The sequence below is a fragment of the Ischnura elegans genome, chromosome 8 (assembly GCF_921293095.1).
Source record: "Ischnura elegans chromosome 8, ioIscEleg1.1, whole genome shotgun sequence".
Taxonomy (NCBI): Eukaryota; Metazoa; Arthropoda; class Insecta; order Odonata; family Coenagrionidae; genus Ischnura; species Ischnura elegans.
This window is the reverse complement of record NC_060253.1, coordinates 84382425-84406652: the sequence shown is the minus strand read 5'-3', so window position 1 is coordinate 84406652 and position 24228 is coordinate 84382425. Positions and strand designations below refer to the sequence as shown.

The window sequence follows — 24228 nt, the reverse complement described above, 5'->3', positions numbered from 1 at the left end:
AATATGAAGTTAGGTTATTTATTCGTCTAAATGAGTTACAAAAATGAATACAAGAACGAATTTAAGTTTACAGGGGCTAGCTACGGTAATAAATTTACGTGAGTCACCCGCAATGCACAAATTGTGCGAAAACTCCACAGAGAAAAAAATCATTCGCCTTGACCGGGATGTTTCCTTCGCCCCAGCGAAATGTAACGGCGAAATTAGCCGTTAAAAATCCTCCCGTGCCAACATTTTGGCTTCCAAGGTGATCCAAAAAAGATAGTCGTACTTCTAGTATGGACGTAAGTCGATGGTGATTCAACAAGATGGTAAAAGCATACGTCTCATTCCGCGGGCTAAACCCACATCTGCGGGACGAATGGAGGCGAGGGAAAGTTGATTGCGCGGCGCGCTTATTAGAGTTGATTCAACTTGTATCTCATTTTCAGTGGGTTTAAATTAAACAAGGTTGGAACTTCAATAGCTATTAGCTTAACTCCGCTAGGTGGCAAGCGTTTATTTTTAACGGAACGGGAGTTTATGCCCTCGGAGAATAACTCGCGTTGTCAATCATCATGTATTCATTGAAGTCAAACCTAAGACGTGATTAATAAGGCAGTCCCTTTAAACTCAGGAATGGCTTAGTACCATTAAATCGAAATACAAAAAGTGTCCGGTGTTGTTATCAGATATGGGGAAGCAAAATATTACGTTAAGATGAGTCACACGGCTTGTGAGCCGAAGGTCCCGGCGCTGAATTCGCGGAAGAATGCCGACAGAGAAGCTATACCCGGTAGATTCTATCTACTTATGCTAACTTTTCATGGGAAAATGGTTTTTTAATACGTAAAAATTATAAAGAAGGAAGATTGTTCCGGACTATTAATAATTTTTTTTATTCATCACTGGCGGCATGACGGTAGTTGCGCGGTTATTTAAATAGCTCACTTTAAAAAAGTGATCTAAACACCGGAAAAATCTGATTTTCCGAATATCCCGGGTCCTATGTGCTACGTATTATCTTTGGTGTGCTATTTGGAAGGAGGTAACCGAAAGCTGGAGTCATTAGCGCCATGAAGTAAGGGCTGGGGGGATAGGAACCCTGTATTGGCATTAGCCAGGTTGTAATGATAGGCCTTAAAGGGACGAGGGCTTAACGTCTCATCTGCTGGACAGAGTGGTGCACTGGAAGTGCCCTCCACATTACTCTCAAGTAGGGATAGGGCCATCTCTGATAAGTTTCTGCTACTGCCAGGACTTGAACCCAGGCCCACAGGGTGTAAAGCCTTTGTGATGTATTAGCAAAATTTTGCTCTCTGTTACTGGGGTTAATTTGGATGACTATCCTCAGATATCTCATTTCTTCAATCTCCAATCTTTGTTTGTCTGCAGGAGGTTAAACGGATTTCCTGAAAACTGCTTTTAATGAGAATATTTTCGAAAATTAGCTTCTCTGCGAGCATTTAGTATCACCATTGCGACATTTCTCCTTGGTAACAGATGTAATCTTAGCGCCAGAAATGCTAGCAATTCTGCCATGTTATTCAACCATGGGAAACATTGTTCAGGAATGCAACGTTGTTTTTCTCAAGGTAACACGTCATCTGTGGTGTTGCTTATGAGTAAATAAGATTATTATAATTATTATTAATTATAGGCTTCATTTTCTTGCCTCCAAATGAGTAATTGAATCCAGGAAACATATATCTGATACGACTGAAATTCATGCTCTTTTACCATTAAGCCACACATATGAGACTTTTTCTGGATCCGGTTCCGGCTCAAATCAGAACTACACAAAAGTGTTCTAAAAATTTCTAAAAAGGGTTCTAAAAATGATGAGCAAGAGTTATCCTGAAAACTATACTTCTCCTCAATACCAACTCTTGATTTAACACATTCAGTGCGGATGACATATATATATGTCATGAGGGCTTTTCCACTCAGGCGGATGACATAAATGTATGTCTTCGGGAGTACTTTTTTCCGCTGGTCACTAGGGTGCTCCGAGCGCGCCTAGCGTTACTTTTTCACCCTCCCGCAGTTCGGGAGTGACCTTACACCATTGCGGAAGTGTCCGTTTCTAGTTCTACGTGTTCCTTCATTTTTAGTGTTTTTTTGTTTACTCTACTGCTGTTTTTGGAACAATTTGGCAGGTTGAGATTTTTCTTTTCATTTCCTTCGTCTCTTTTTCATCATTCTTATCGTAAATATCATAATCATGTCTTACTTATGGATTATTTTTTTATTTGTTTTTTTACCTTCATTTTTAATTTATTCATATTTTATGTGCTATCACAAAAATTATGATTAGACTAACTTTTTTATTAAAGATATTTATCCCCGTTTCGTACTCACTACATTATAAAAAATGATCTTAGTACGGTGCTTCAGTTAATGATGTTATATTTGAATTTCTTTTGCTAGGAAAATTTTTATTAATGCAAATTACGTTTATCCTGGGTGATTTTTTTTGGGTCGTTTTCCTACTTTTACGGCATATTTCCCCATTCGTTTCCTCAGGTCAATTACCAATCCTCTATTCATTTCGATTTTATTTCATTTTCTGAGTTATTCATACGTTTTGGGTTAGTTGCAGATTTTCTTCCTTTTCATAAAAAAATAACATATTGACGGCGTATGCAACACTGCATTACATTATCTACAGTATTGGTCTGTATTTTTTTACTCGTTTATTTGTTTCCTTAGCTTTGTAAAGGAAATTGCGGAAAAGAATAGACTCAGAGATATTTTAAGCATTACGGCATTTAACCATTATTTATTCCCTTTAAGTAATATTTTTATCTTATTTTTTAATTTATTCATATCTTATGTGCAACCACAAAAATTATTATCAGACTTAGTTTTTGTTAATAACGTGTATTCCCGTCTCAAAACTTACCATTTTATTCCAAAATGTTTCCATGAGGTCCAAAAGGTCGTATTTTATTCTTTATTAATAATTTTAAAATAATTATTTCAAATTACGTTTTTTTACATAATTTGGGTTTTTTCCTAATTTTACGGCATATTGTCATTGCTATGCATCAATTACTTGTCCTCTGATCATTATGGTGTTTTCATTTAGTAGATCATTAATACATTCTAGTGTTAGGTACAGATACAGTCTTAATTTTCATAAAAACTAAGGTATTAATCACATATGCAACACTCCATTACACAAATTGTACTATTTTGCTGGATAATTTTTAAGGCTCAAGGTTGGAGTCCCTCCCTACCAGAGGCACTCCCAGAGATTATTTCAACTTGCCAATGATATTTTCATTGAAATAATCCTCTCATAGACAGAGAAAAATGCAGAAAGCATTTTCCTCTGAAATCCTTCACCAAGGGCCTTCACTAAGGGCATACTGGATTGGAAGCTGTTGGACAGGGAGAACTGGAAACTTGGCTGGGCCTTCTTCTCCACATGGGCGCAATTAGGGTTAACACGATTTCTAACGATTGGATGTCAGAATTAGTGTGAGTACCGATATTCGGGAGAAAATGTGCTGTGACAGGTTATTAGGAATGATGCAGGCTCTTCATTTCTCCGCTAACCGTGAAGGCATCCGAAGGACAGTGACTGCAATTTGCCCAGAATGTGAAGGTCAACCAGGGCTCTGTCTAAGTCCTTGCTTTCAAATATATCATAAAAATTTGTGAGAATTTTTATTGAATGTTTCAATTTTGCAATAACTCTGAGGTAATATAGATTAAAAAAATGTTTATCCCACAAATTTATATTTTTCTTGCCGTTCATTGTGTGTTCTACTTCTGACTTGAAAAAATTAAATCTACGGCCGTTGAAACAAAAAAAATACACGTAAAGACTAATTCCAAGATATTTCCGCCATTAACCTAAGGAATCAATGGTAGAAGAAGTATTATAAACGGAAATATGAAAAGTTCACTTCTTCATACAAGGAAAATTGCATGTGTGTAATGCGGGTTGCGTGAATTTTCAATTACTGGTGACGGGTGGCATACATGTATGTCATTAGGGTTTTTTACAAATTGCTTGAAATAGAAACAAAAAAAATTGCAAATTCTGTAGTATTACTTCCAAGACCACCGTTATGAAGGAAAATCACCCATCCGTCACTGGAGGTTTCGGTGAAAATATCATCCGCATTGAATATGTTAACACACTTTGATTTTACACAGTGCCCATATTTCGGTCCCTCCAACTGCGTAGAATCAAAGTTTTACTGTACAAATATATTATGGGCCTTCGCCTGAGCGTAGGCAATAAATTACTGTTACAGGTTGACTCTGAAGTTATTATTACATAGGTACTGATTGATAAGAGCTCATTCATGTAACAATTAGAAAGAGAAACATGCTTACCGACTCTAAGCTTAAATCTTTGGAAAGATTCCTTGTTTAATTGATCCAGGATGGTCATCAGAGCAATTGCAAAGTCAACCAAAACCACCACAATATGTTCTTGCCTGTTGACATCCTAGGGAAATGATATAATAAACCATATTTAGAAAGGGAAAATATTTTATCAACCCATACAGAGTACAAAAAAAAGTATTTAGCTTCACAAGAACCACATTATCCTAAATAATTTTTATTCCCTAATTGAAAAAAATTAACTAAATAATAATAAATATTAATATTAACCATTGGATTTTCAAGAGTATGGGACGATACTTGTTTTGGAAAACTGAAAATGAATTTTCTACAGCTATTGTTACAACCAACTATAGAGTTCAAAGGGTATATCAAAGGGAATTCTTCACCATAATCATCAATATTTGTAAATTATTTTGGATAAATATGAAATTCAATAAAAAATTTAAAAAAAGCCTTAAAATAATTACTAATTGCAGTTGCATCAATTTAAGTACATATTTTTTCCATATTTTACAACTTCTATTTTATTTTTTATGATTTATTTTTCACTGTGAAAGATTTAAGGCAACAGATATACATATTTTCCCTTATATTCAAAGACAGTTTTATAAAGTTTGGATGCCTTTAATCACAAAAGAGTAGCTCCATGATAAAATATTCACTTGACTTGACCAGGCCACAGTATTCTGTGGCATATGAGTCCAGCCAGAAGCCAGAATCAAACAGTTACTCTCAATACATGCCAAATTTGACCTCACTTACCTTTCCATCATCCTAATAGTCAGCAATGAAGAAAGGAGTAGGTATGAAATAAAGTAGTTACCCTCTCTGTGATGTAAAATTCGAACTGGTAGCAATTTCATAATGGCCCAATAAATTATTCACGGATCACTCAGAGAATAAAGTTAAGGGATTTTATAGTTATTCCTAAAGTAACACCAAATTGCCTGAAACAAAAACTATTTTCCTCTATTATAACTGAATTACGTAATATCACATCTTTCCAGGGGCGGTCTGGGGTGATAGGGGGCCCTTGGCTGGGGACTTATGATGGGGCCATCCTTACTGGGGGATTTAGAGTTCCTCGGAAAAATTTAGGAAATAGCAACCTTGGATATGAATTTTGACGCCATTCTAGATCTTGAAAAACAGATAAAAGTTAACAAAAAAATCCAATTTCGTAAGAAATAATATAATAAAACATGAGAATTTAATAATGTATTATGAGCCCTTTACCTATTATTTAAAGAATTTGTTCCTTGGAACTGCGTTGAAATCTAAAAAAACCTCAAAAATAACCTTTTTGAATACCCCATTCAAAAATGTTAGATTCTCTTTTATCTTCTGATATCTTTTTTTTTTATATAATCTTTTTACAGTGAGTATGCTGTAAATAAAGCAACTAATGTAAATTCAGAATTATATTATAACAATAAAACTTTGGTTGAAGTAATCTGAGTCTTTTTTTATTCCACCTTTCATATACGTTTCAAGATAGATGCGAGCATTGCAGGGGCCCCCTAGGCTCTGGTCCCTCAGCGATTGCCGACCAGCCAACCTCGCCAGACCACCCCTGCATCTTTCACAAGGAGAGTCTTAATGTTCATCCATACTTATTGGCCATTCTATGGCATTTAGATATGGTGATGCCCTTGGAGCGACTAATTTTGACTGAATTTGGCAAATTACCACCATTAGAACATGGCACTGCACAAGGGCATAGCTACTATGATGTTATGGGCGAGGGGGCATGACCCAGGGGGTCAAACCCCCACCCCCCCCCACTGGAGAAGATTTGAACATTTTATCTTTAGAAATCACATTTTATGCTATTTTGGCCCTTAAAATTACACAATTGATGGGTCATCGGGAAGCTGTTTTGCCAAAACATATTGGTGAAGTAGAGTAAATTTGTTTCATAAGTTAATATTTTTCCTGATAAAATTTATTGGTTTGGGAGGGGGGAGCTCGTGCCCCCCTCTGCCTATGCCAATGTCACTGCATGAAACAAGTGACTTTGTACGCAGTCATGTGCATGGGTGAGATTTTATATACACCAAGGATAAAGTTTACCATGAAAACATATTTGGCTAAGCTGAGATTCGAACCCAGATCTACCAATTTCCAGTCAGGCATTACCAGCCAGTTACACCATCAAGCCATCTTCTTAGAGCAAACTTAGGGATAGGTTTTACCAAACAAGGTGTTGACGTTACTATGGTCCACTCAGTACCACAAAAGACAGAGGTCATGCTTACTAAGCCACTATTGTAGAAAGAAACCTTATTTTGTCGCAGTTTGGAGATGACAAAATTCAAAACAATGCATGAAACAAGTTACTTTGTATGCATTAATGTGCATGGGTGCAAATTTAAATGCACCAAGGATGAAGTTTGCCACGAAAAAATAAGCTGATGTTGATGTTTGGTAAAACCCATCCCATATTACTCCCGGTAATAACATACTCAGATTACTCAATAAGGCCCACATTTATGTATGTAATAGAAAGCAGACAAGTGGAAATCCTATCCTGAGGATTTCAAGAAGGAAAGGAATACAATAATATTTAAATAAGATTTTTTGATTTTTTACTGCGAACAATGCATTTCGGCTCACTGAGCCATCATCTGGTACAAGACCAGATGATGGCTGAAACGCTTGAATGCAGTAAAAAGTCTTGTGGAAAAGTGCTACGACCTTTTTTTTTATTTATTTACATATGTCTAACTTCCACCAATTGAAGCCTGAATCTGTTGAACTTAATACAATAATATCTACCTTTTACAAAAGATAAAAATAAATTCAATATAGAGGTGCAAGTACCAAAGAGCAGGGGTGGCAATCGTAACTAAACGAAAATCAAAACCAGTAAAACTTCAATAGTTTCGTTCTTGGGAGTGAAATGTAGAAACAAAATGAAAAAAATAAAACCCAGGGAGCTAAACTAGAAACAAAATCAGAGTCAAAACTACTTCGGGTCAAAACTAAACAATAACTGTGGGACGAAACGAAATGTAGATAATGTTTCGCACCCGAGGGACCACGTACTTCACCTTTGAACAGTTTAGTTTCAACCTACACACCGAGTACAAAGTATGGTTGAATGAAGTAGAGGTTCACCCTTCTGCCTCTAGGTGTAAGGTGCACTTTTCTAAATATGGTCATTAAATTTCCCTACATATGGTCATTAAATGGGTTGAAATTATTCCCATTTTTCCCCTCCACTCAACTTCTGGGATTGAAACTTAACTATGAGCAGCAGGGTTTTGATTAACTTAGTTTCCTTTCCCAGGAGTTTCATCCTGGATAAAAGCCAAACTCCTAGGTGATTTTTATTTTAATGCCAAAATACTTTCAATGATTGAGACAATATAATCTAAAAGTGGAGTTGTGCAGTTTATTTTTTTATGAGTATCATGCTAACTCACATTTCCCTCTTCTTTGCCTGGCCTTAAGCCAGAGGCAAGCATGTATGTGCTTCCAATTGTTTTAATCTTCTCAATGCAGCTGAATTTTGGCTTCAGAAGGAGCTGTGGAAAGAAACAGAGCATCATGCATTATAATTTCACTGATGAAATCAATGGGATTATTTTCAATGAATAGGTATTGAGCACTATTAGTAGAACACTTCCCAAGCATTAATCAATATCCCAACAACATGCAGACAACATTGACCGCATTAACATATGACATCCGTGCAATATCCATCTTAATCCGATTAACGTTGTACAGATATCCATCAAATATCCAAAGGACCTGCCAAGCAATGTTGCAAGGACGTCCAACATTGGATATGTGGAGGATTTTCATTCCTGGAGAAAAAGATAACATACTGGCAAACCACAGTGTTGCCATGTTTCTGCGATGGGACAGTGCTCCTGGCAAGGTGCGTTTAAAATTCCACAATGCTAAAATAAACGTTACTAATTCTTAAAGAAGAGAAATTAATGAAAATCAAATGCAATATTTGGCTTAAAAAACCACTGGTAACGCAATAAGTTGACTGTGGATTCGTGCCTAGATAAGGTTTGAGGGTCTAGTCCAGTGGCCGGGGTGAGGGATGGGCACCCCATTGAGAAGGATCCCAAATCTGAGGGACGAAAATACCAGGATAACTCCAGCCCTAAAACAAGCTCTGCACAGAGAGGTTTCAAATATTCATATGCTACTTGTAGCACGGAAAACGTTTTCCAATGGAAGGCACCGGCAGGAAAGGGTTAACATTTTTTCTCTCATCAGATAAAATATTAATTAGTCAATTATTATTTCAAAAATATTAATATAACTGTAGTAAACATTCTGATTAAAGTGCCAAAAAAAAACAACAGAAATTTGGTAATAATTCAACAACTAAAATGAATTCATAAATTCTGAATGCCTTACCTTATCAAAGTCACAGATGATTTCATTAAGTAACCTCAAGCACTCCAGACCTTGCTTGTTGACGTCATTCTCGTCATAAAATTCCTTATAATTTGGTATGGATGCAAACATTACAGCTATGCAGTTATATCGTTCATGATATAATTCCTGTAGAAGATGGGGTTAGTTAAATTTAGAGTTAAAGTTTGAAACAAGCCAGGAATCATAAAAATGTAAAACCTCTTTACATCATAATGTAGGGGACCAAAATTTGGGCAAAATGATGTGTGGATGTTCACTATAGAGAGGTTTTAGTGATTAGCACCATTATTTCATATCCTTCGGAAATGAAAGGCACTTGCTGTCCTTTAAGCCATAGTATTTGTGTGTTTAAACAAAAATGCATGCATCAGTGAACATATATTTATTATTTAATAATAACAGAAAGTGAACGCTATGGCATGATTTTTACCATGATTCAAGAGAAAATGATGTGATCTTTCTCACTTCAACAGTCACTTAAAATTATTAGGATAGTTGGATACCTTTTTTCTTTTTTACTGTTATTTCTACTCTAATTCAGAACAAAATGGCCAAAACTAATGGTTAACATGAAAATTACAGCATATTAAAGGTGTGTAAGAAAAAAAATAAGTGTGAAACATTTATCACTGAAAATGTCATTCCATGTACGTAATCGTGGCTGCATTAATGGTCTCCAGTTGTCTCGGTACAATTTACGGAGGTAGTTTGGCCATCTCGGGGGTGTCTCCTTGGTATGATAAGTGGAGGTTTTATGAGATAAAGAGGTTCACTATGAAGAGGTTTGCCTATAAATTTACATGCAAATCTGACGGGACCGTAGGGGTGGTATGAAGTATGGAGCTTTACGATGTAAAGAGGTTCACTACGTAGAGGTTTTACTGTATTACCTACAACAAAAACCATTGGGTTTGAGTGATAGTATTGGTAATAGATAGAAATATTTGAGTGATAGTATTCAATTTGTATACTTTGGGAAGTTAGGAACAATTCCCAACTACATTATTTCACACACACATGGAACAAATTATATTCAGAAGGACATTTAGGCCCAGGAATTAACAGAGATTGTTGCAACAAATCCATGGAATGTAAAAATAGTCAGAGCTGATAATTACCTAATATTTCATTGGGTATACTAATGCTAATCATGCAATTGAGTGCCAATTGTGTGCCAATAGGATTTGTCAATTTTTGGCTCCCAAGTTGGAAGGATTTTTTATAACTTGTTGAACTGAAAGCATGAGGGGAACTGTAATGAGAAGTGGATGCTTATTAGGCACATCTTCTGCACGTGTAGGTATTGGAGGCTTTTGGGAGCAGCTGCATACAATGCTTTGTCAAGCAAACTTTTGCGGCCATTGCAGGATGCATCATCAGGCGATGAATAAAAATTGGAAAGGTGGATGTCATTTATGTACTTTTCATCTCTCCTCTCGCTACATTGGAGTGGTGGGAGTGGAGAGGGGTGACCCTGACATAAGAGGATCAGGGAGGGGAGCACAGGGGACTACAGCCTCCCCCCCCCCTTTGGGTTGAAACATACACTCGATAAAATCAAAATTTTTTGAGTTTATCACTCTGCAGAAAAATAATACTTGTTATATATTTATATTATTACATGTTTTAATATTTTCCAGTATATTTACCTACAATGAAGACTTGAGTTAAATAGCAAATTAAAACATGAACTACAAAAGAGTCCATATATCGGCCTGCCGCACTAAGAGGGTTAAAATTCCATTGCATTGATGAATGCCATTGGACGGACACAGGTACAAGATACATACAATGAGAGGTAATAACTCACATCCTTGACCTTCCCCCCAGCTAGGAAGTGATCGGCCACGTGAGCTGGCAGGATGTTCTCAAGCAGGATCTTGTTGATTCCGCGCATCACCTCCACCTCCTCCTGCTCAATCTTCAGCTTCGCCTTCCACAAAAAGTCTGTGCGTGACGTGAACTCAATCTGGCGGTCCAGGACGTGGAACAGGAGAGCCAAAATGGCCAGGGATAGCGACGTCTTCGCCTCAATCGGCAACTCTGGGAACCTGAAAAATGGGATGCATGCATTATGTGGATCTCCTGCACCACAAATCCAAACACTCTTCTTAACCTTCAGTCAATCGCATCACATCATGGGACTGTACTTGTCGCTTGGCGTCTAACAGATACCATTTTGGAATACCGTGGTTAAAAAAAATGCATGGACGTAGAAATAACCGGTTTAATTACAATAAATACTCATTGAATACTTAATCATGGGCTTACGCTGAATCAAAGCTAGGAAGGGCGGGGGCAACACTAGCTGTGGTCATTCAAGTTGTAACTTTTTTGCACAAAAAAGGTTAATGACACCAAAATTTTAAGGAAATTATGACAGTACTTATTAGTTTCTTACTTGCTTGAAAAAATGATGATTTTTCTTTTAGTCCCATGTCTTACACTAATATCATTTTTCTTCAAAAGGAAAATTTGTTCATAACTTTTGTTTTGAACTAGGTACCTAAATTTATTTTCGCTTCTACGGGGGGGGGGGGGGGGGGAGGGGGCAATGCTCTACCCCTTTGCTGGGTACTGTACTTCACTACTACATGAATGTGCAACAAATTTATGCATAATAATGATTGAGATATTTGTACCTATCAATAAAATACTGAATACTACTTAATTTGACGTTTCATACAGTTTTCATTTCATTGAAATTATATCAACATGTTTAATTTGGACGGTAAATGCAAATCCATGATGAAGGAGCACAAATGGTAATTTCCACACTTTTTAATTCCAAAACTCAACAACCGACCCATGTTTCAATGCATTGTGTCATTTTCAAGGTTTCGCGCACCTACAGTTATTAGCATGTAACGTATTGTAACTCAAGCTGTCCCGTGGCATCTACCAGACTCCATAAGCAACAATATATCATAATTTATTCCATAAATTTGACAAATATATGATCATATTGTTGGCTATTTCAGAATCATAAAATAATAAGATACAAAGAATATGAATTTCTTAACTATGAAAATACGTTGTGGGCATAGAAAAGAAAATGGCCTGGCATCTGGTAGACGCCAAGCAACCAACTTCAACTTGGTAGCCCAACCCAGGAACTTAAGCCTTAATCACATGATCAGTTTTTCCATTCCTTTGAAGGGACAGATCCAGCGATCACTATTATTATAGTATTGATTAAGGCTGGTTTCCATGGAGTAAGAAATAAGTGATCTGGGAGCCTCCCTTTCCTTCCAGCACTGCCTTCTTCAGTTCATTGTAAGGCCTACTTCCTTTCAATCTGTCTAAAAATCCTATTCTCTTCCTTCCCCTCCCTCATTTACCTAACATTCTACTACAATCTAACACTGTTTTAACATCCCCTCCCCACTAACTATCTTGCTCCATCCAAACCTTCTGTCTCCTCCGTATCTCATCCAAAAGTTAGCTATCCTCACCCGCCATGTCCAGTAGGCCGGCACTTATTTTTCAGAATTTCGAAAAGTTATGTTTTCCTGGTCTCAAAATGATCCAAATGAGGTTTATATTCACGTGTTAAAATTTGGTTACTTTTAAATAACGGCAACCCGTGCCCCAAGGGCCCTAAGTACTAAGGACCCTCAATTGATTTTTTTGTGGTCAAAAAAGTGCTATTTCTATGTAAAACGTAAAAGTAAAGTCCTTTAGGTCCAATTTTCTGTTGGTTTTGACCTATCTCTAAGCGTTTAGAAGATATCGTCCGTCGTAAAGCAATCCGCCCACCAGGGCGCCACCCCGCACCGCGGCACCGCTGAGGTACGGCCCGCACCACTTACTACAGACTTCCCCTCCACCCCCTCCCCTCCCTCGGCAAAGACTTTGCTCCTGACGACAAGATTTACGTGCTAGTGGTACAGTATTGAATAGTTTGCTCCTCTTGTGTCATGATTAATGTTGTTAAAGCCTATAATGTCAATTTTAACCCTTCAACACCGTCCTATGTACGAGTACCGGGTACCGACCCCTTAAACCTTGATTTTTTGCCGCCATACGGCCGCGAACCATTCCAGCAGGCTTTGTTCCATAGTGCTTTTTATGTACAAAATATTATAAGCATGTGATACAATTGTGTCTATGAATTATAAAGGAATGAAGGGAATGGGCAGGGCTTTCAGGGCCCGCACCACTTACTACAGATTTCCCCTCCACCCCCTCCCCTCCCTCGGCAAAAACTTTGCTCACACTGGTAAGATCTAGCCTCTGAAGAAATTTGCTTACCTTAGAAAGAATTTAATTGCCATAATAATACTTCCAATCCTTGAGATGAATTTATTTTCACTCTGTCCATGAATTTCGTTACATTAACCAAAATAAAATACATTTTCAATGTATTTCTAATTTTTCACTGACATCCCCTATTTGGCAATTAAAGTGCCTTTCCGCGCGTATGGGTTGTACTACGATGAAAAGTCACACTCAGTAATAAATTTGGAAAGCCCTCTTCCTTCAAAGTGACTGCCTAAAAATCTTGAATTAGTTTCACCCCTCTCGCTGCACTGTAATTTCCCACTTGATGACCCCGAATAATTTGCAAATCGTTCTTGGATGTTCATCCCATCCTCGTATGTGCGCATCAAATAATGGAGTGCATATTTATTTCCACCAATAACTTCATTTTGTTCTCCTCTTTATTTGCGTAAGAACGTTATTTCTTCAGCCCAAGCACAATTATCCGAGAGATTAACTGCACTTTCCTCCTCGTGCATCAAAAATTCAATGGTACTGCTCCTTGCATTTTCAAACAAATCATCAAGTTTTGTTACGAAATAATCTCTTATCTTCATCTCCACTATAGTTCGCGCTCTTTTTATGTCGTTGCACGTTCATCCATTCTTTGCGTCATTTTTCTAACTTTTCAATCACCTTATTTTCCATAATAACAGGAATTCTAGTTTTGCACCATGAATGAGACGTATTTCTCACGGTTTTTCTTGTACTAATTGTAAGTCTTATAAATTTCGAACCAATTAGGTGATAGGGAAAACACACAGTACTTCTCTCACTGTTGGTAAATTTGAGCCGAGTATTTCTTTACTTTCTTTTCCAAACAGTTCAATGCCTGGATTTAGTCTTGATTGATGCCTTTCCTTTTTGGTATATTCTTAAAATGAACGTCACGTTCATGATAAAGTATTTATTTCACCACTTTTCCCCTACATCCTAAAAAACTTAGCACTTCCTATCCTTTGCACACTATAGACAAAAACTATCTCTATCTCTCCACCGTGATCTACATCCGTGAACTGACTGCCTCGTTTCTTCTTCCTTGAATATTTCTATCTACTGTTGGAGCCCTGAAAGCCCTGCCCATTCCCTGCATTCCTTTATAATTCATAGACACAATTGTATCACATCCTTATAATATTTTGTACATAAAAAGCACTATGGAACAAAGCCTGCTGGAATGGTTCGCGGCCGTATGGCGGCAAAAAATCAAGGTTTAAGGGGTCGGTACCCGGTACTCGTACATAGGACGGTGTTGAAGGGTTAAAATTGACATTATAGGCTTTAACAACATTAATCATGACACAAGAGGAGCAAACTATTCAATACTGTACCACTAGCACGTAAATCTTGTCATCAGGAGCAAAGTCTTTGCCGAGGGAGGGGAGGGGGTGGAGGGGAAGTCTGTAGTAAGTGGTGCGGGCCGTACCTCAGCGGTGCCGCGGTGCGGGGTGGCGCCCTGGTGGGCGGATTGCTTTACGACGGACGATATCTTCTAAACGCTTAGAGATAGGTCAAAACCAACAGAAAATTGGATCTAAAGGACTTTACTTTTACGTTTTACATAGAAATAGCACTTTTTTGACCACAAAAAAATCAATTGAGGGTCCTTAGTACTTAGGGCCCTTGGGGCACGGGTTGCCGTTATTTAAAAGTAACCAAATTTTAACACGTGAATATAAACCTCATTTGGATCATTTTGAGACCAGGAAAACATAACTTTTCGAAATTCTGAAAAATAAGGGCCGGCCTAATGTCCAGCCCTTCGTCGTTCCTCCTTCTCTCCATTCACTTCAACTTCTCCATTCTTCTCCATAACCAAATCTCGAATGCCTCCAATCTTCTCTTGTCCTCCTTCCTAAGTGCCCATGTTTCGGCACTGTAGAGAGCTACACTCCAGATCAAACTCTTCTCAAACCTTTTCTTTAAACTCTTACATAACGATCCTCTCAGAAACTTGTCCATGAACGTCGCCTTTGCTAATGCAATTTGCTTCCTGATGTCTTTACTACTGCATCCGTTTTCCTCTAACGTGCTTCCAAAATAGTTGAACTGCTCTACCTGCTCAAGCTTCTCCCCACCAACTCTACTTGAGGCTTTTGCTGCACTGGATTGCATTTCTCTCCATTGACTTCGACGCAGCTAACCCGAAAAGCAATGTAGAGATAGACTCGGGCGTTGTGGGGGCCCCCTAAGCTCGGGGCCCTCGGCGATTGCCGACCTGGCCAGACTACTCCTGCTTCGATTGTCCATTGGTTGGGTCCAGGACTGGACCCATAACCAGGGCCGGATTTACCCGAAGTAACGCTATAGGCACCTCTCCATTGAGAGCCCCTCCTCACTTGAGCCCCCCCCTCCACGATTTTTATGATAATGCATTGCCACTTGCATAAGGTATGGTTCGGAAAAAAGGAATAAACAGATATATAGCTGACAGCAAAAGTTTATGCTTGAATTTTTACGCAGGGAAAGCAGAGAAAATTCAGTCAAAGAAAAACAGCTTGCAGTAAAACTACATGATACAGTTTAACTTTTATACAACTAAAGCACTTTATGAAAACCCTTTCCAAAAATAACGTTTACCCTTAGTTCATGAAACAAAAAAGAAGAATAACTTCAAAAATAAAAACATTACGTACTGCTGTGATCACTTTCGAACGTTATTATAATTGTGGACTGTATACTATTTAAATCAAAGTCGAGCCGGGCCAGTGGCATACCACTCACCGCTGCTGTTGTTCCCGTCGGGGGCGCGACATGGCTCCTTCTCCTGGGGTTGCTCATACGCTTGCGAAGTTCACTGGACGACTGCCTATTCATTCCCATTCTCGGAGTGACAAACCAAAAACAAAACCAAAACGAAAACCCGACAATTCGTGGTATCGCCAACAGGTGGCGAGGCTCGACTTTTTCTGGGAAATTCACAACCATACATGCTGTAACTTCATGAACTACCACCCTTGAAGGTGCCCCTAGGGACGTGCCTATTTTGCCTCACGGTAAATCCGACCCTGCCAATAACTTCGAAATACGGAGGTTTCTCCAAAATTTTGCTGTGTGGGGGTGAGTGGTATAGGGATTTTTACTGAATACGGAGAGGAAGACTTACCCATCGTCGTGGATGCTGTAGAAGCGAGTGAAGAGAGATCGTGCCGCAGGTAGGTGATGGAAGAGCAACAGATGTGCAGCCATCGAAGTGGCCATCACCAGCAGCTTGAGCAGGAAGCCGACGCGGAGGAAGACGGAGACAGTGGCCAGCGCCAACACAGAGCTGTACAGGTACGTCTGCAAGAACATATGTACGTGCTCTGTGTGACAGGATACGAAACAGACGGACAAAGAATGGACATCATAGGCATAGGATGTGAGTGAGTGTATTTTTTTCCGATTTTGGTATCTCACCAACTATGCTGATGGTCGCGGGTTCGAATCTCACCAATTTCATGTCGTAAATTCTATAATGGGTGTTAACTACAATTTATACATCTTTTACCTTAAAATTTTAAACTCTCCATGAACACCAAGTTATCGCCAATCGCAATGACATCTATATCGAGATTTTCTAAAAATTGTTTAAATAATAACAGCTCAAATAATGATTAAATGAAGAGATATCGTAAAAATAATGCCCAAATCAGATTTAGACGATCAAAATCAGCGAGAGACATCCACTTTTGTTGCTGTTTTAGCTAAAATTACGACGTTATTAATTTTGGCCAGCTCTTTTCGATTTGGGACCACTGTGTGGCGTAACTATGTGGGGGATAATGAGGGGATAGATCCCCCCACCTAAAGCCTCAGACAAATAAAAAAATAATTTAAAAGCATAGTCTAGTTTTGACACATAAAAACTGCATCTGCTTAAAGTTGAATTTTAAGCGCCAAAATGAGGTAAAATGTATTTCCAGTAGGGATGGACGGATCCAGGATTTTTATCGGATCCGGATTCAGATCAGATCCTTGATTTTCGGAGCCGGATCTTTCGGATCGGATATTTTCGGATCCAAATGCATTTTCAAATTCCTGTCGCTGAGATTCCCCCGATGATTGTTCAATGTCTTGGAAAGAGTCACATTATGCGCCAGTCGTATTTTGCCATTTTTATTTTCCACGGCTGAAATTCTCCTTCGTAACCTCTGCGAGAGCTTTCAAACAAAACAGTTCATGAGTAGGACAAGAATCGCATGCGACGGCGCATTCGAAGAGAGAATCGGAACACTTTCCATCCTTATGGAGAGTTGCATTCACTGAAGCTATTACTTAAAATTTCGGATCCAGATCCCATGGCTTCCGCGACTTTGGATCCGATGCATCCGATGAAGTGCAATATCCGAGGATATTAGGATCCGAAGTCTCCGATCCGACCATAATTTCCAGGCATGTTGTTTTTCAAAAATTTTCCCGGAACCCCTGTTGCCTGAGGTGGGGGGGGGGGGGGGGTCGCCACTTCGGGCTATCCCATTCTCCCCCAAAGCATATGCTTAGTTATACCACTGCTCTATGGAAACAAATGCTTCACAGTATGACTTTGTGAAACTGCTTCATTACTCAAAAAATTGCAAAGCCGGCATCATTATGCAAAAAATTGTTTTGCCGGCCTCGGTGGCGGTGGGGTAAAGTCCTCGCCTGCCAAACAGGAGGTCGCCAATTCGAATCCCTCCTGGATAAGTTACCCCTATCCAGGGCATGGTTAGTAGTGTACGTTAAACTGTTAAAATTTTAATAACCCCGATTTAAAAGGCCGTGTAGAGCTGTTTTCGGTGTTATGGAAATTTAATTGCGACAATATTTTCAAAACGAATAAAAACAAAAAAGCGAACAATGGCAGCGAAGATTTCCCGGGATTCACACGGGGTAAGATCCTTCATATTTTCTTCGAACGCTTAGATGTACAACTCGCCCATTGTCCTCAGGGATTTAGGAATCCAACATATTCCATTTGCGCCTTGGGTTTTTTATTTCAGGGTGTTTCAGGATAAATCCGCAATACTTCAGGAGGTGGTAGGGGAAATAATTTTAAGCATTTTTTGTCCATAAAAATGGGTTCGCAACTTCTTTGTTACTGAGCTACGGCAACGAAAGCATTTTTTATTGCACACTGTAGTTACTATGAAAACGAGTTTTCTTGAGTATCCAGACTTTTCGACGTTTTATTTAACACTAGATTTTTAAGGGCCTTAAGTAATTTAGAATGAACGAAAATGTGCGAATATAATTGTCTGAAACTATTTATATCAAAATGGGTGAAATTTTGCAAATGTATTGTTGATACTTGCTCAAAGCTTTTGTTTGACTAAGCTCAAAGAATAATTCGCTACCTACACTGCACAAACGCTCAACAATAGCCCACCGTATCAAAAGCGCTCATCTAGTAGCCCTAATAGTACTAGATGAGCGGATTTGATTCGGTGGGCGATTCTTGAGAGTTTGTGCAGTGGAGGTATCGAATAGTTTCATACAATTATAATTGCAGCTTTTTGTCCAGCCTTAATTATTCAATGTCCTTAAAAACCCAGAATATTAAATAAAACGTCAAAAAAGGCTGATTACCCAAGAAATACCGTTTTCATGGTAACTGCGAAGTGCATAAAAAAATGTTCGCATTGCTATAGCTCAGTAACTAAGGCGTTCGGATCCCATTTTTATGGGACAAAAATGCTTAACATTGTCTCCCCGAGTGGCGCAGTGAAGGGGGGTCTAGGGGGATAAAACCCCACCCAGAGCTCAGAGAATTTTTTAAGTTTAATCCTTTTTACTTAAGTGGATTGATATTACTCATAGAATAGTGTAAGGATGAATAAAATATCCCCCAGAAAGCCGCAAATCTCACTATTTTGAACCATATATCTTTAAAATTCCGCAATTTATTAATCTCGCACCTTCCACTTATCCTGGTGGGTATACTATACCCCCACACACCCCGGTGTTAGTTGCACCTAAACCCCCAACCTTAATTCCTAGCTGCGCCCCAGGTCTCCCCAACCACCTCCCCGCTCCAGCCAGTTCCCTGCTGGCACTGTGAAAGACGTCGAGCTGTCGAAAGGCCAAAATATTCCATCGCGCTTAAGGACATCACGCGAATATGGTTGCATGCACACACTACAGGTAAATATATTTTAAAGAATCAAAGAAAGAGCTTTGAGTCAAACTTTTGATCAGTTCTGTATCTCTATTTGGAGCGGAGTAATTCTCACGAGAAAAAGACCATCTTTTTGGGAAGTTAGCAATTTTTTACCTCCCAACTGCTTTCACATGCGTAACTGTAAAAACATTCAAACCAAGGCTACATATATCCCATGCTTTTTAGTGGAAACAGTTCCTCGACATTTGTAAAAATGGCCTCCTAGCGACCTAAATGGTAGCGTCCTGCAAACGGCACTTTCTGGCGAGGTATTCAATCCCCTTAAGTATTGCAGAATCCTCCTGAAGTATCCTGTCCTGAAGAATTTTTTAAGTTTAATCCATTTTGTATCTTTGCACACAATTTGCCATGGTAAAGAGGGGTTGCCCTCTCAGGGTCTCCTATTCCTTCTTCATCAGCCGCTCTTAATCATTAGACAGCGGGGAACGTTTTTAAAAGTTTTGTTTTTCTGGGATAGTTAAGCTGCATTAGCGATCCCTACAGTGAGGGAAAGTGCACTTGGGCTCTACCCAGGCCCGGGGTGGACCTTCTTAAGGGCGGTGGACGGCCAAGGCCAGGAGGCGCCAGCACTATGCAAGGGGAGGACTATCGGAGTGATCCAGAATGAATAGGGTAGTTTCCTTCATCAAAGAAAAGGAAAGGCATTGATTGCGATGCGTTACCCACCATTAGTGTATTCATAATATACAAATTATTTGGTCTTAGAAATGCCGGTTTAGACGAATGGCAATGGTCAATTTGAACCGTATTTGAAAAAGGCCAGATTGGCGCTTATGCGATGCCACTCCACGTGACGTCACAGGGACCTAGTTTCTATACGAGTAGATAGGAGTTTTACATCGTCTGAGATTACCAATGCATGCATGAGGCCCAGAGCTCAGGGAAACATGTCTTAATAATCACCTATTAAACTGGCTAAGGTCAGAAAGTTTATTTCGTTTGATAAGGTTAAATAATCTTTATTTAAGCCAAGCGCTACCAGCTAGCAGGGTACTCTGCTACTTGCTAGCACCCTTCGTCGTATCAGCGCTCAAATCTCACCCCAAGGTCACCTCACTTGCGGAAACGGGAACCAGAAATACGTCACAAGGAGTTTTCCCATCATTCCTACTTAGCCGTCGCGTTTTTGCGCGCTTGAAAATTTTCACTTTTCATTTAATCGCGAAAAATATATATCGTCATTTAAAAATTTAAAAGCGAGAAATACGTATTCCAGGAGTAATAATCTTTCGATTTAGGCAATAAAAAAATAATAGGAAACCACCCTATTTAACGAGGGTTGCCCAGAAAGTAATGCACCATTTTTTTTCTTTGACATTTATATATCGCACATTATGAAAATTGCACACAGGACAGAATGATGTTTCTACTGCACACCCAATATTTTCACGTAACCTCCGTCCAGTTTTATGGCCTTCCTCGAGCGCGAAACAAGAACGTGTATACCCTGATGGTAACAATCCTTGTTCTGGTCACGGAACCATTTCTTCACTAAGTTAATCACGCCCTTGTCGTCTTCAAACTGTCTTCCACGTATGGCATCCTGTAATTATACAAACAAGTGGAGGTCCGAGGGAGACAGATCAGGCCTGTAGGATGAATGGGGTAGTTCTGTCCAACCCTATTTTGCCTTTTCGTTCTGAAATCCTCTAACTTGTGAGGGGCCGAGGGTTATCGCGTTGAATCAAAACATCTTTTCGGTTGGTATGGCACCGAAGTCGCTGGGAGAGCGTCTTGAGGTTTGCTAATGTGCTGACATATGATTTCGAATTAATGGCTCCACCTTTTGGCACCAATGGCATGGTGATGGCAACTTTGGCTCACTAAAACATGCCTGGTGAGACTAGGGGCGCAGCCAGGAATTAAGGCTGGGGGGGTTTAAGTGCAATTAATACCGGGGTGTGTGGAGGCATGGAATACCCACCAGGATAAGCGGGAGGTGCAAGATTGGTAAATTTTGGAATTTTAATATAAATGGTTCAAAATGGTGAGTTTTTCGGTTTTCTGAGGGATATTTTGTTAATCCTTACACTAGTCCATTAGTAATATCAATCCAATTAAGTAAAATGGATTAAACTTAAAAATTACTCTGAGCTCTGGGGGGGGGTTGTATACCCCAAAACCCTCCCTCGCTGCGCCGCTGCGTGAGACAGCCGAAGATGGTCTCCCCGACCGACAAATCTTTTAGCACCGCCAAACCACCTTCTAATGCCCTCGTTTGCTGAGACCTGCGACTATGATTGGTACTGTTGACAGCAGACGCTCCATAGGATTTGCACAAGCATATGTGAATATTGCCCACAGTTTTTTTTTCTCCGCAGTGAGAAATTCAATGATGGCACGCTGCTTGTAAAGTACATCACTTACGGACATCATGTTGAAACGGCCCTGAAGCTAAGCTATCCGTCGAAAAAGTCAGAAATTTTACGTAGGCCCCCATGAAACTTTAGATATTGCATACGAGAAGTTTCAAATACGCAAAAATGTTGTCGGCTGAGAAAAAAAAATTGGTGCATTACTTCCTGGGCAACCCTCGTATTAATTTTAATTATTGTTTTGCCTACTCAAGACGACGTTAATTATGCTGTTAAACGAGACACCTTTGAAATCAAGCTAACTGCTCAATGTTGGTATTCCGACTGTAAAATCTGTGAGTTTCGGAACTTGAGGGCGCCAAAGGTTTCCAGGCTGGAGGGCGCACCGGGATACGACCCGGCGTCACAGCCGTCCACACGGGTAGGAAAAAGAAATTGGGTAACTGAAGAAGGTATTAAAACAATGGTCTAGCGTTTAAAAACGTTTTTCCCCAGTCAGCGTACAAAACATATAAAAACGCTCCTTCAGTCTAAGGGTTAACCGCAGCATGGAGATATGGAGGGCCTTACACGGCGTGAAACCCGAGAAATTTTCACTGCTAAAGCTTTTAAATATTTGGTATGTTTATTATTCTCACAAGGGAAGTCCCTCAAGTGTGACGACCAGATCTCGTTCAAGGTATGGTGCGGTATTTGGAGGAGGCGACCGACACAACGGCTGAGGTCATCTGCACCATGAGGATATGGGTAGGTAAGGAAGGGTGGAGAGAAACCCGGCATCGGGATTAACCTGCTGTTATCGAAAGGCGCCAAAGGGACCATGGCTTAACGTCCCATCCGACGGACGGAGTTTTGCGCTTGAAATGTCCTCCACACATCATTCAAGCAGGGATCAGGTAGTCTCTGAAAATTCTCTGCTGTTAGAGTGTGCAATTTCTCATGTGTGTTAAATTTCTCATATGTGTTATAACAAAAGAAATATGTTATTGGTATATAAGTTATTGTAGTAATAATATAAAAGTTGTTGATTGATTGAGTTATTGTATAGTGAACATGAATACTTCATAAGAAAATAAAAATAATAAGTATCACAAATATTACAATATCTACCACCGCCGGAATTTGACCCCGAGCCCACGGTGTGGGAGGCCAAAACTCAAGCCACCACACCAACCCCATCCCCGATCTAGTTCAAATTTTGCTAGTTGACAGGAAATGGATACCCATGAGTCATAGGTTTAGCTTCAGATGCCGACTCGCAATACTTTTCTTTTTATTTTATTTTTTTATTTTTAGCTACGGAAAGTACCAGTAAAACGCCTAAATGTATGCAACCCACATCACAACAATACCACGTCAAAGCTCTTCGTCATAGCAACGGAGCACAAGGGTATATTGTTGCTCTTCTGCAACGGGTACTGTAACGCCACCTTTGCTATTATCGCTCTCTAGTAGATTTCAGTGGAAATATCACTCGCGTAAACGAATTGGTTCCAACAACTAAACTTTTAAAATGCTCTTTTATTTGATATATATTTGTAACGCGACACAATCTCTCTCCTTTTTACAGTCAACAACCCACAACAACCAAAAAAAACCGTAGCAACAACTTTATCAATAAACATAAAATCAATAAACACAAATATGACGGCGTTACAGTACTCACAGGCACTCTCTCCACCTCGTCTAAACTTGGGCCGCCGATGACCGTCCTCACTTCAAGGGGCACACTAGAGGCGTTGTTAGGGGCGACGAGCGCATAAGCAGGGGCCGTCTCCAGCGGTGGTGGGGACGCCGGCACAGACCACGGAGGGTCGTCACCGGATAGGGTCAAGGCCTCCTCTTGCTCAGAACCCACGTCCACCTGGACGTAAAAAGATGATTTAGCGGTTATTTACTAACTCACGATATGTACCCTCAGTACATAACTTAATATAAATAAATAAGTATAATTTTTAAGTCTAAAACGTTCTTTTTTTATTATCAAAGAGCTTATAGTAAAAATAAATTGAAACATTACTTTATTCAAAAGTCATTGCGTAATACATCATTCATACATAATTATCAGTTTTAGAAAATGGCGAATCTAATTTTTGATGAAATACGAAATGAATATTAGCTGCTAGTTAGCTTCAAGGGAGTATTTCTAAAAATTATAAGCTATCCATATGCCAATTAAAACAGGAAATAATATCTACTATAGTGATATAATTAAATATTGAATAAAAGGCGATAATTTGGTTGACTAAGGCAGGTATATTTTGGCGAGGAATATTTGGCTCAGATTCAATAAATCACTGTAAGCCACGCTCTCTTCTAGTCAACACAAAGTCTTCTCCTGGTAGATGATGGTCTAACTGAGAAGAGAAAACCAGTTTAAGAGATTTTTCCCATTTGGATTAGCTTCCCAGGTAAAAAACAAAAGAAAACGTTTACTTCATTTTTACTTGCTAGTTGTGCAAATATTTCGTAAAAAATTACTTTGCTTTGTGTTATGCACGCACAGATCTCGTAAAATACTCGAAAAATTCACGGACACATGTCCTTATCTTAACTTAAACAGTTTACCCAACTATGATAATATGTGTTTAAGGTTAACGCCAGAAACATTTTGCGTAAATGCGATGGAAACCGTTATATGAAAATTAGGTTTATTCACAATGTACACTTGCCCAAACAATTTAACGAATGGAGGTGGAGAGTAAACAGAATGATTGCTCAAAGACCGAGAAATTAAAAGAACTGCCACTACTTGTGCGG

The 24228-nt window shown here is 39.2% G+C and overlaps 1 protein-coding gene across 3 annotated transcripts in view; it reads right to left on the bottom strand.

Annotated features, from left to right (window-relative positions):
- The window catches only part of LOC124163423 (adenylate cyclase type 2-like), a 579364-nt gene that overhangs the window by 13006 nt on the left and 542130 nt on the right, over positions 1 to 24228 (bottom strand). For 2 of the 3 annotated variants that reach the window (XM_046540331.1, XM_046540333.1), the window contains 7 exons: positions 23135 to 23332; positions 16121 to 16296; positions 10562 to 10802; positions 8731 to 8877; positions 7776 to 7877; positions 5110 to 5121; positions 4333 to 4447 (listed from right to left, as the gene is read on the bottom strand). In XM_046540331.1, coding sequence (XP_046396287.1) covers positions 4333 to 4447; positions 5110 to 5121; positions 7776 to 7877; positions 8731 to 8877; positions 10562 to 10802; positions 16121 to 16296; positions 23135 to 23332 — 991 coding nt within the window. The remainder of the gene's footprint in view (positions 1 to 4332; positions 4448 to 5109; positions 5122 to 7775; positions 7878 to 8730; positions 8878 to 10561; positions 10803 to 16120; positions 16297 to 23134; positions 23333 to 24228) is intronic. The other variant, XM_046540332.1, reaches the window with a different exon arrangement.